The sequence below is a fragment of the Marmota marmota genome, unplaced genomic scaffold, assembly GCF_001458135.2.
Source record: "Marmota marmota marmota unplaced genomic scaffold, marMar, whole genome shotgun sequence".
NCBI classification, from domain to species: Eukaryota; Metazoa; Chordata; class Mammalia; order Rodentia; family Sciuridae; genus Marmota; species Marmota marmota.
Genome location: NW_026000142.1, coordinates 11,960,847 through 11,974,365, shown reverse-complemented (window position 1 = coordinate 11,974,365; position 13,519 = coordinate 11,960,847). Strand labels below are relative to the sequence as shown.

The following is a 13,519-nucleotide window of genomic DNA, read 5'->3' as shown; positions in this document are numbered from 1 at the left end:
TAATTTAAGTCATTCTATATAGGCAGAATATATTTTAAATTACATTTTACCTGTATAATCCATAATGAATCAGTAAACAGGAACCCGTGTATTTTCCAAAGTGCAACTCTATCAGCCACAAAATGAACTGGCTCCCTGGACAGGCAAACTACTCTGGGAACGCCTCCCACCATGTGACACCAAGCTTACCACATTTCTTATCTCCAGCAACCACTGTGGCTTTCCTCCTTTTGACTGTTCTTTGAAAGTCATCCTTAGAAAAAAGTCTGTTTCATTTGTTCCCATTTCATCCCTGTATTATAAGGTTAAAACACTAGGGGGAAAACATTCTTGTAGTTATCTAAGTTAAAAAGAAGGTATTCATGTGTCATCCCACTTCTCAGGGTTATGAAGCTACACAGCCTGAAGGAGTCAGTGTCCAAATTCTTAGTCAGAATTTTGTTGTTCTGTTCATTCATAAGTACAGAGGCATACTTGATTTATTTGAAATGCACTTGATTAAATTGAAAACAAATCTAATAAAGGTAATGAAAAAACAATTCCTTGAAGTCTACCTAAAACCTTAACCTCCAAGCCATATATCAAAGTCATGAAACAGATATCAGCTGGAAAGGACATGTGGTCATTATTGAACAGACTCTATGTGTTGTAATCTTCAATGTCACATTGCCAAATACCCAAAGCCATCTTTTGCTTCACTGCCAACTGTTCTGATCTTGAGTATGTCCCAGCTAAAACTTTAAATTAACAATGGCTACTTCATCTTGATACAACACTGCACCTCAACAAAGAATAAGATATAAATAAATAAAATGTTTCTCAATATTCCTTTTTTTTTCAAGCAACCTGAATGTTTGGACAATTTCCAAGTTAGAACTATTAAGCTACCAAATGGCAACTACATTGTAGAAGATATGGAACTGGCTGTTTGGAATGGTTCTGTTGGAGTAGTGGGGTGTTTTGTTCTGTTTTGCTTTTATTTTTGCTTTCCCTCCCACCAAATATGTTTCTCCAAAGGGTAATTATAAAGTTGACAGTACTTTAAAAATATGACTTCAAATCCAATATGATATCAAAAGCATGTTGTACAGAAATCTATAAATACTGAGCTAAATATTATTAACAGATTCCCTCCAATAATTTTGTCAGTCATCTAGTCATTGCTTCACTGCAACAGCAGAGCCCATCACACACCCACTCTGTGAAGTCAAAAGCTGTTAATTCTCCTCAATGTCTCCTGTCACTGCTGCTAAAAAGGCCCATCTCATTTTTTCTCTTTACCTTGCCTTGTGTATAAATCGGGAAGTTTTTATGAGCTGATAAAGTTTATTCCTGGTAATTAAGGTGTGCAAATTGTTAAAAAACTAACATCATGATTGTTCTAAAACAGTAAGCTTAAAATACCTACAAATAACTATTTGAATTTCCACAAAGCTTACAAGTATGTGGAAGCATTGATTGCCATTATCAGATGTCACATGAAATGACATTTTGTGGCTTTTACAATTTAGTACTATTGGCATGGATTTTTAAAGTCCTTATCTAATTATTCAAGTAGTATTATTTTTAGTGATTTTATTCTTTCATATTTGATCATTCTTGTTTAAATCACAGATAGTTTAAGGAAATTCATATTATTAACAGCAAGAAAATAATGAAAAAAATCTGAGTTGGAAAGACAGATGGGGGCTGGGGATGTGGCTCAGTGGTAGACTGCTTACCTGGAAAGCATGAGGCCCTGGGTTCAATCCCCAGTCCAAAAAAAAAAAAAGAGGAAAGACAGATGGGTAGATAGATATAAAACCTATAATACAACCTACTTACAGTGAAGTGATTTACCATAGTTCAGAAATCCAACAGAATGGTTAAAAGCCAGGTTTTGAGTCAGACAGAGAAGATTCCAATCTCACCTTAGACATTTATTATCGGTTAAGCAAGTTTTAAAATCTCTCTGAGCCTTAGTATACTCATAAGTTGACAAAGGGCCTCAATCAATGCCTGGAAATAATAACTATAATATGTAGATACAACTTTGTGTGCACCAGGAAGTGTTCTAACTTATATATTAACTTATGTAACATTTACAATAGCCCCCTAAAGTATATTCCCATTTTATAGATGAGAAAAGTAAGGAATAGAAAATCAGTAACTTAACTTGCCTATAGTCACACACTATAATTAACAGAGCCAGGATTCAACCCAAGTAGCCTAGCTCAAAGTCCTTGTGCTTAACCACTGTACAGCACTGCCTCTAGATGATCAATAAATGGAGTACATGATCAATAAATGGAAGCAAAAAAAGGAAAATCATTCAAAACTCTAGGTTCAATCTTCCCAGTAAAACTGACCTATAGCTTGCCAAATATTTCAATTCAAGTCTATAAAAATTATCTTTATGCTACTTTCAATTCTAACCTATGGAAAAATTAGAAAGGCAGAATAAAAGAAATAATGTTTAAAGTCACTATAATAGCTTAAAATGAGAGTTACATTAGCCACATAAGCAGAAATAAATACTCAGGGACAAAAAGTGATAACTATAAAAGGATCTATACTACTCACTGCCCACCCAACAAATACCAAGTCCTTTTCTACTCAGTTCTCCAGATGTCACGGTAGATATTGCTGGCCTGGACACTATGAATACTTTGGGCAGGTTCATCTCACTAAAACTTCAAAGCTTGCTCAGAGAGCCTTCAACCAGAACCCCCTGATCATCTCCTCAAGGATCTTTTCTATTTCCATGTCACCCTCAGCAAATGTGACTTGCTAATGTGCCTAGATGCCTCCTCCCAATCACATCATAGTTCTCCCAAACTGTATAACAATTTATCTAGTCAGAGGTTCTTCCCGAGTCACCATTTCTGGCTTATGGGCCAGGGGCCACTGTTGTAACTACAATTTACTGAGTCATCAAAGGTTATAATAAGTGCACACTACACCCCCTAAACCCCATCCCAGATTCCTACTACAATTTCAATCTTCGTGATCTAACAAGGAAGAGGTACCCTTATTGAATCAAGAGACCTGGGGTCTAACCAACACTGCTGTTCATTACCACTCTGGTCTGAGATAAGTCCTGTGTCTGTTCCTTCACTGGTGAGATGAGGAGGCTAAACAGGATGATCCCTAAAATCCAATCTAATTCTAATGAGCTAGAGTTCTACTTCAAACCCATTATAGCTAGATGAGAAAACTCAAGTAACTCCATTCCTACTTAGCTAGTCTGTACTGTCCCTTCTATATTGTTAGAGCTTTTGAAACAGTCGTCTCACAGGTGGGATATCACAATACCAGATGTATTGTGCTACTCCAGGGCACTTATGTTGAATGATGAAGTTCACAGGAAACCTCTTCTTGTTCACAGACACACTGTTCCTTTCTAGACAGGTCCCAGGTAACTAAGCATGAGAATGAGTAGAAAAATACACACTCATAAAACACAACTAAAAATAGCTGTTGGAGGCCTTGCCTGCTGGCGGGTTCATGGCCTTGTGGATCACAGCTCTTAGGACCACGCAGCGTTGATGCCAGTAATGAAGTTTGTGATGGAGACCCTCCTTGCAGGACTTGAGACAGCCAGACAGGGAGTGCCCACCATTCTGTAGTGACAGCTCCAGGGCAGAGATACAGCTCTCCTCCCTTTGCCCTGCATGGCTTTCCTACCCGAAGTAGTTTCTGACACTTGAGTCCATGGCTCTTGACCCTACCCAGAGGAGGAGAAGAGCACAGCTCCCTTCTCACTCTTCCATCTTAGCTCTGAAAATTGTAAATTTACCATAATAACTTACATTCCCAGTCCATACAATAACTCACTTTGCTATTCAAGGTTTAAAAACCCCAGGGCTAAATTACAAAAGCTCACCCTGTTTTTTTCACATTTGAGAAATAATATGGGATTTCCTCTCTAGTCTTGATTCTCACTTTCATGAGCATGTTAGAGCTAAGCCAAATGCCTTAAGGGTATGCCTCATCCCACTTCCCTTTACCGATGAAATTAGAACAAACTTTATCTAAGACATCTCATCTTGCCTTTCTTCATCTTGCCTTTCTCCCAGGCTTCTTACCACCCACTCCAGCTTGATCTGGCCTCAGCATTTCCTTTCCACACTCTGTCATTCTTCATTGACCTTGCTTACTGCACCAGAGGCTATCCCAACCTGTGAGAAGGCACCACTGTAAAAAGGATTTTCTGCAAAAAGAAAATTCCTACAGAGTTAGCCCAACTCCTCCCATTAGTGAGCTCTACTGCCCATTACTCAAAAATTTAAGTTAAGACAGATGAACATCCAGCACCAACCAGATAACAAAACAGATCTATGATATGAGGAGGTAATTCAACTGCTCACCTCAATGCCATGACCCAGACAAGTGCTATCTGATCTCTATGCAAAGAACCAAGTCACAGACTCATCCTCAGCACACCAAGTTATACTGTAATATTATGTGCATGTATTAATATGTAACAACAAATCCCACTATTATATATAATAATGATTCACACACACAAAAAAAAATCATCCCTAATGGGCACAAAATCACAGTTATAAGCAAAGGCACAAGTATTATCTGATAAAAGATCTGCTTTACCAAACACCAAATCTTCAGACAAGGGCTCTTTCTGGATGAACAACATCTATTTATTATGATTTTAAAACATGGTGGAAGAATCCAAGGCTGTCAGTGGTCACAAAGCACAAACCTTTATTATAAAGTAGCAAGGCAGGCCTCTCTTCCTTCATGGGCCTCAAGGGAACTGACACAAAGTAACCACAGCTGGAAGGAGTGGGAAGCAACTTTCATAAGAGGTAAAGTATAATATTCTAACCATTAATATTTTTACTGTATCAAAGATAATTATAAAAAGACATTATTTTAAGTATTTAAAGCTAACCATTAAAAAAACAACACACTATCTTAATGTAAAATTAGGAATTATGAGAAACATGACTAAAGTTACTAAAATGTCTTATAAAATATAAAAGATTAATATATTTTCTTCCTACTAATAGAAATGCAACAATAAATATGTTTACTCAGTCTATACTCTGACAGTAAAAGTCATATACATTTGAATCAATACTCTAGTGTGAATATAAGAGTCCAAATCCAGGTTTCTATAACCAACAGGGAGGTATGCAAGCCAGACAGATCCCTCTGTAGAAAAGCTTCTTGAGGCAAACCAAAGACCTTTCTGTATGCTCTTTGATCTGTTCGCCTGGTTGGCAAAAAGAACCACTGGAAAATAAGCAAAGGAAGTCATGAAAAATAATCATGAATGGACTACTGTGGGTGTCCCAGAGACAAAAACAGTGGAGAAATTCTTCAAGAAACATGGTAGTATCCAGCTAGAGTTCTAGGTAAGCAAAGAAGGTCACAGATTTCCATGATACTCCAAAACGTAAATTATTCTTGCTATTTTACAGGAATTGGAAAACTCTTTCTTCAAAGGGCCAAACTGTAAATATTTTATATTTTGTGGTGCCATCCAGTTTCTATCACAACTATCCAACTCTGCTATTTTAATCCAAAAGTAGCCATAAGCAATATATATGTGAATAAATATAGAAATGTTCTAATAAAACTTTATAGTCTCCAAAACTGAATTTCTTATCATTTTCACATACCACAAAATATTATTCTCCTTTTGAATTTTCCTAACCATTTAAAACTATTTAGAAAACATTCCCAGCTTACAAACCATACAAAAACGAGCAGCCCATGAATAGTTTGCAAACTTCTGTTCTATCATTGTTACTGTAGTTGGTTTGAACTTTCTCTGAAAGAGTAATAATCTTCAATTAGATCTCTGCCATTGACTAGACTAACAAACTTAATGGATTCCATTAACTGATGGACCAGGACTGGTAACTCAAGAAAACTTACATTCCAAATCCTTTCATTTCTTGTGATACTGTGAGAACACCTGGTCCTGACAGCCCACACTAACTTGTTCCTTCCCTATCTCACATTTACAGTATGAAACACAAGCAATAGTAAGTTTGGTATGAAAAAATAAAAAACTGTTTCTGTTCACTAACATGGGTGAAAAAGAATTCTTGAGAAGTAAGAAATTAAAGATCGGGCTGGAGATATAGCTCAGTTGGTAGAATGCTTGCCTCATATGTACAAGGTCCTGGGTTCAATCCCCAGCACCACAAAAATAGAAAGAAATTAAAGATTACATCCTAAATGCACAGTTAACTACTTGGTAGGTGTTTCAGGACAGAACCTCATTTATGAAATTATAAAGTTTAGATTATTTCTGAGGTATAGTCCTAAAATACAACAATTTGGTAATGAGCTACACTGATCTTGATATCAGACCCAGCTCATTGGAGGGTTTCAGCATATTTCTACCAAAGTTCACGTGGATGACATTTTCACTTCTCATTATACTTCAGATAAGAGGCAGATAATTTCCTCTTTGTTCTTCCATCTTTAACCTTTTGAAAGGCCATTGAAAAATCTCTTTCTGACCAGGACAACTACTATTTTCTTAGAAATAACCCAGCCTTAACATAGTAAAGTATAATACTTGGTGAATGTTTTTAGAGACAGATATTTGTGCCTGCCAAATGGCAGCAGCTTCCCTACAACAAAAACAAAAAGTCAAGTCTTTCACTTTCACCAAAATTTGTCTTCAGAACTGCTTCATTTTTCCACAATAATCACACTCTTGACCTATATAAACCACACTGCATATGTCTGATTCTAGAATCAAACAGTCCTGGACTTCGTCCCTGGTGCTGTTCCATATCAATTGAAAATTATTCTCCTTTCAGCCTCAGTTTCTCCATCTGTAGAACAGGGATGCTACATTTGGTATAGGCATCCATAATCTAAAAATTTGAAATCTGCAATGCTTGAAAATTCAAAGCATTTTTAGAGTACAAATGACACTCTGGAATGGAAAATTTTACACCTAGACTCATGAAAGTCAAAATGCAGGTGTACTAAAAATATTGTATAAATTTATCTTCAAGCTATGTGAATGAGGTATATATGAAATATCAACAATTTTTGTGTCTAGATTTCTCTATCCCCAAGATATGCCATTATAAATATGCAATATTCCAAAATCTGAAAAAAATCTGAAAATTAAAACACTTGGTCACAAGCATTTCAGATAAGGGATAGTCAACTTGTAGAAATGGAGGTGATATATATATATATATATATAAAGAGTATATAACTATTGATGTGTGAATACATCTGCAGCATATTATTGGGTAGAAAAAATAATTTATAAATAGAAATAATATGGCTATATTATGGAGTTTTTTAAAGAGCGGATAATAAAAAAATAAAATAGAAATTTTGTATATGTTATGACATGTAAGAACCTCGAGGACATTATGGCTGTTTTGAGATAAACCATTATGAAATAAATCAGTCACACAAAGACATGACCCCATTTATATGAGGTACCCAATATAGACAAATTCATAGAGACAAAAAATAGAATGTCAGTTGCCAGAGGCTGGGGAAAGAGAAAAATGAGAAATTGTTGTTTAGTTGACATAGAACTTCAGTTTTATAAAATAAGAGTCCTGAAGATTGGCTGCACAGCAATGTGAAGATACTTAAAACTAATGAACTGTGCTCTTAAAAATGGTTAAGAGGACCAGGTTTGGTGGCACACACCCAAAATACCAGCTACTCAAGAAGCTGAGGCAGAAGGATCACAAGTTCAAGGCCTGCCTGGGCAACTCAGTGAAACCCTGTCTCAAAGTAAAAAATAAAAAGGGGGTAGGGATGTAGCTTAGTGGCAGAGTGCTTACCTAGCATAGATGAAGCTCCCGGCTCCATCGCAGCACTGAAAAAAAAATGGTTAACAGGATAAATCTTATGTATATTTGACCACAATTAAGCTTCTACACAGCAAAAGAAACAAGAGCTTAAAGTACAAGCCTACAGACTGGGAGAAAATCTTTGTCACCTGCTCCTCTGGTAGGGCATTAATATCCAAAATAAATAAAGAATTACAAAACTGGACACCAAAAAAACAAACAGCCCAATTAATAAATAGGCACAAATAATTAACAGACACTTCTCAAAAGAAGAAATGTAACTGGCCAACAAATATATGAAAAAAAAATGTTCAACATCTCTAGCAATGAGGGAAATGCAAATCAAAACTACACTGACATTTCATCTCACTCCAGTCAGAATGATAATTATCAAGAACACAAGTAACAATAAATGCTAGTGAGGATGTGAGGGAAAAGATAAACTCATAAGTTGTTGGTGGGACTGCAAATTAGTGTAACCACTCTGAAAAGCAGTATGGAGATTTCTCAAAAAACTAGGAAAGGAACCATATGATTCAGCTATCCCACTGCTTGGTATATATATCCAAAAGATCCAAAATCAGCATACTGTAGTGATATATGAATATCAATATTTATAGCAGTGAAATTCACAATAGCTAAGTTGTGGAATGGATAAAGAAAATATGGTGTATATATACAATGGAATATTACTGAGCCATAATGAATGAAATTATGACATTTTTCTGGTAAATGTATGGAACTGGAGACTATCATGCTAAGTGGAATAAGCCAATCCGAAAAAGTCAAAGGTCAATTTCTTTTTTTTCCCCCTGATCTGTGGAAGCTAGACCAAAATAAAGAAAGAGAGAGAGAGAAAGAAAGGGAAAAGTGGGGGCGGGGGTGGAGGCAGATTCCATCAAAATAGAAAAAAAGACCAATGGACTAGATGAAAGAGAATAAAGGGAAATAAATAAAAAGAAATAAAGGGAAAGGAGAAGGGAGGGGATAAGGGAAGAACAGAGGAATGAATCTGACCTAACTTTCCTACATACATACATGAATGTACCACAGTGAGTCTATCGTGTAAATCCACAAGACACTAACCAAAAAAAATCTAAGAGTAAATAACAGGAAGATCAGTAGAGGAAAGACAACAGGGAGAGGGAGGAGAGAAGGGAAAGAGGAAATACCAGGGACTGAATTCAAGTAAATTATATTTCATACTTTTTTAAATTATGTAAAAATAAATTCTAGGGGGCTAGAAATATAGCTCAGTTGGTAGAGTGCTTGCCTCACTATACACAAGGCCCTGGGTTTGATCCCCCCCCAGCACTGCAAAAAAATGAAATAAAAAATAAATCCTAATGTTATGTATGACTAAAAAGAAACAATAAAAATCAAAATAAAAAAGAAATTTTAAAAATAAATGAATTTTTTAAAAATGTAAACTATACAGTCAATATTTCTGACAGTAGAATTGCTGATGGTTTTCACTTTGGACTTAATATTAATTTCTTCATTATTACAAAAGCAACACAAGCTCACTATGAAAAGCACTCTGCCCACCTTAAAGAGGAAAAAAAGCATTATCATTTTAAGCCTAAAAGCTGTGAAATCTAGTAGCTAAAGAACAAATTAGTCTCAAAATACATTAAGACTACTATAACCAGAAACTATATATTTAGAATCAGAAAAACTAGCTAAAAGAATTATAAAAGGATAAAGGCTTAGCAAAGACTAGGTATATTTTTGTTCTTAAATTTGTTAAAATGTTAATTTTAAATGGCAGTTATGCAAAGTTTATGCAAATTTGTTGTGAATAAAAACATTATATAGCATAAATAATTAAAATTTTATATTTACTCTTATGCCTAGTGATGCTTATTGAGTGAATAAATGAACAAGCTTGAGTAAAAAGCAACTTAAATATCAGAAAACACAGGAATCATTCAGAATAGATGACTATGTTATTCAACTACCCACTGGTGACAGTACCTTAAAACACAAGGGAGATGAGTAGGATTTGAAAAAGTTAATGGTTGAAATTTTAAAAGTTAAGATGTAAGTAAGAGGGTGACATACTCACAATAGCTGCCCTCCTTCAAAAGCTTTATTATTTCCAATAAACATGGACACTTCTTTAAAAAGGTACACTGGCTCTACTTATAAACGGACCACGAAAAAGACGAGATGGGGAAAGTACTAGGATTAAAGCAAGATCTCTCTTTGGATCCTTGTTTAGGCAACTGTTGTGCCTCGGCTTTCTGACACAAGAAAGAGGCTGCCCTGAAGTTCACATGGAGATAATGAAAAAAGTACCCTGTAAATGGAAAAATGTCAGGAGTTGGTATTGCTTATTATTATAAATTAAGCTACAATTATTGACTTTCTTAAATAATAAAACATCTTGGGTTAGGGATATAGCTCAGTTGATAGTGTTTGTCTCATATACACAAGGCCCTGGATTCAATCCTCAGCACCACAAAAATAATAGTGATAATAATAATAATAGTAATAATGATAATAATAATGAATCATGTCTATGTATAATCAATGTATTTATATCAAACAAACAAAATACATAAGCTTTTTGAATATTAAAATGCCTGATTAAAGTCAGAGGATCTCCTTCAGGGGAACCATTCTTTCAAAAGTAACTCCATCTTCTCAATTCTATTCTGATTCTTTTCCCAGGACATCCCTGCCCCCTCTTTCTACTTAGCAGAGACACGTCCTACATACTTTTCATGAGCATAATTTATTTTTGTATTGATGTCTGGGAATTCAGAAGCACACTGGATCTTAAAACAGTCCTCCATGTTAGTCACTGTTTCCATAGCCCATGAGCACTTAGGAGGAAGTGTAATGTGCAAAGAAGGAACTGAATCTCATGGGACCTCTCAGTAATGTCCGTTAACATTTCATGAAAAATTTGACACGTAGCTTTATGAAAACTGAAAATGTTTTTATATTAACAGTAACAACCAATGTGAACACAGAGAGGAAAACGAGTCATTTATGACTTACTTTAGACAGGAGATAACTGAAAGGGAAGTGGGTTGAAACTGGGGCAATCAATGATTTGTAGATTTTACTACTTTATCCAGTGTTAAAATAATATTGGATTTTATGTTCATGTAATATGACTTCCTAACATCAAAAACTTGTTCTCATAATAAGTTGTAAGTAAATGATGATACATGAGATGGAAGTGTTTCAAATTATTTTAACAGCATTACAATGTATTAACAAACACATCCCACTTCAGTAAAATTATATCCAACAGCATTTCCTTAAGAATGTAAAAGATGAGCCAGGGACAGTGGTGCAGGACTGTAATCCCAGGGACTTGGGAGGCTGAGAAAGGAGAATTGCAAGTTCAAGGCCAGCCTCAGCAACTAAGCAAGATTCTCAGCAACTTAGCAAGACCCTGTCTCAAAAAAAGGAAGATACTAGGAATGTGTGCATTTTTTCTTTTAAAAGCATACATTAAGAGAGATGATATCATAATGAACAAAACACAAAGGGCAGTGAACTTCCAGGCATTATATAGCAGCAACATATTTAAATATAGCCATGTTTCAAAAATAGCTGGAAAGGAAAACATAAAACATGACAATTTCCCACACACTACCTAAAGCACTCCCAACTTCACTTAAATCGTCCTTATAGCAGTACAGATTAAAGGGTTGGGGCTGGGACTCAGTGGTAGGTTTGATCCTCAGCACCACATAAAAATAAAATAAAGGATTGTGTCCATGTACAAGTAAAACATAAATATTTTTTTAAAAAAATACAAATTAAAGTGCTATAAAGGTTTCATTCTACCCAATATATTCCAGGAAAGGTAAGTTATCTTTTAATCATTTCTACAACTTACACATTTTTGGCTTATGTACTTTTTTGGGAGGGTGGAGGTTACCAGGGATTGAACTCAGGGGCATTTAACCACTCAGCTACATTGTCAGCCCTTTCTATTATTATTTTTTACTTTGAGACAAGGTCTTGCTAAGTTGCTGAGGCTGACCTCGAATTTGCAAGCTTTCTGCCTCAGATTCTGGAGTTGCTTGCATTACAAGCATGCACCACTATGCCCAATGCATACTAATTTTAAATTATACTAATATCACTTATCTCTAAAGAATTGCAAGCTAAAAATAAGGGTTTATAGATATTTTTAAACATCAGATATAAAGTTTAAGTACATTAAATGTTAAATATAAAAATAAGCATAAAAAGAAAAAAACATGTTTTATTTCTATAATCAAAAGTCTATTTTCAGGGAGAAGGGAGCATGGGAGGAATAGACAAACTCTAGATAGGGCAGAGGGGTGGGAGGAGAAGGGAGGAGACATGGGGTTAGAAATGATGGTGGAATGTGATGAATATTATTATCCAAAGTACATATATGAAGACATGAATTGGTGTAAATATACTTTGTATACAACCAGAGATATGAAAAATTGTGCTCTATATGTGTAATAAGAATTGTAATGCATTCTGCTGTCACATAAATTTTTTTTTAAAAAGTCTGTTTTCACTCATCACTAGAATCTATGCCTATACATTTATACCGTAGAACTGAAATGAACTACCAAAAGAAATGCCTCCATCTGCAGGCACTGACTGCAAATTCAAAAGTTCAAAAATTCAAAAAATGCCCACCTTTCAAGAGTTCAAAAAATATGTCTATACACTATTCAATTGTTTTCAACATAGACAACATATCTCTGAATAGTTAGGAGATTAAACAAGCTGAATATTTCATCCTTTCTCTCCAGAGTCTTGCCCATGATGAAACACTAAAATTCTGAGCCAAGCGGTTAATACAAAAGCAAGGTCAAAGACATCTTGAGCTTCCTCCCTAAACCTCTGATTACCATTGCCTAGGAAATCACTCTAAAGTATTGGGGGTTTTCCTCCATAAATTAACAATGTTTCAATATACACAGGTCATTTTACATTTGGATCAAGTTATTCTGTCAAAAATATATTACCTATACTACTCAGTTTTCATATGAATGTAAAGAAACTTAAGAAAAAAGAATGAACCCCAATAGGATTGATAGTAGGATACCATAATCAGTCTCTTCAATTTGAAAAGTAGACAACTGACAATAGCGGCAGTATCATTTTGAGATCATGACCTCAGAGTTGTAGAGGCAATTAAAAATGAAAGAGAGATCTCTAAATAGATTATCGTCACCCTGCAAATACACCCTCCATGTAATGTTGTCAGATTAGCAACAATTGCAGCCTACTGACAACCCATTCAATCAAACTCCTTCCTCAGAAACTATTTTTTGAAGCCCACACAAAGGGGGAAAAAAGGCATATTCTAAAATAACTAATTCAATAGATGCATCTGATTATTATAAACAACAGAACAGATTTTATGTCATTATAGATTTGCACAATTTTTTTTCATTCAATGGTTCACAGTGATAGGATTCTGCCTTTAAAACACACACACACACACACACACACACACACACAGCCACTACTATAACCCTCAGAAAACTAACAAAGATTCTATATATCTGATTAATTTAAAATAGATTATACTGAAAACCTCCCATGCTATTACCTGAGGTTAATTAATGACACTTATAAACATAAACAAATACTGCATTAAAATCAATCAGAAACCTGAAATTACAAAATAAAACAAAATAAATAAATAAAATAAAGGCATTGTGTTCATCTAAAAAAAAAAAAGATTTTAATTGATCTCCAGCTAAAAT

The 13,519-nt window shown here is 35.0% G+C and overlaps 1 protein-coding gene across 5 annotated transcripts in view; it reads right to left on the bottom strand.

Annotated features, from left to right (window-relative positions):
• St7 (suppression of tumorigenicity 7) overlaps positions 1–13,519 on the bottom strand; it is a 250,355-nt gene that overhangs the window by 208,823 nt on the left and 28,013 nt on the right. For 3 of the 5 annotated variants that reach the window (XM_048786023.1, XM_048786024.1, XM_048786026.1), the window contains one exon: positions 7,785–7,819. In XM_048786023.1, the coding sequence (XP_048641980.1) occupies positions 7,785–7,819 (35 nt within the window). Of the gene's footprint in view, positions 1–50; positions 1,964–7,784; positions 7,820–13,519 lie in introns of those variants that run through there. The other 2 variants (XM_015488272.2, XM_015488273.2) reach the window with 2 other exon arrangements.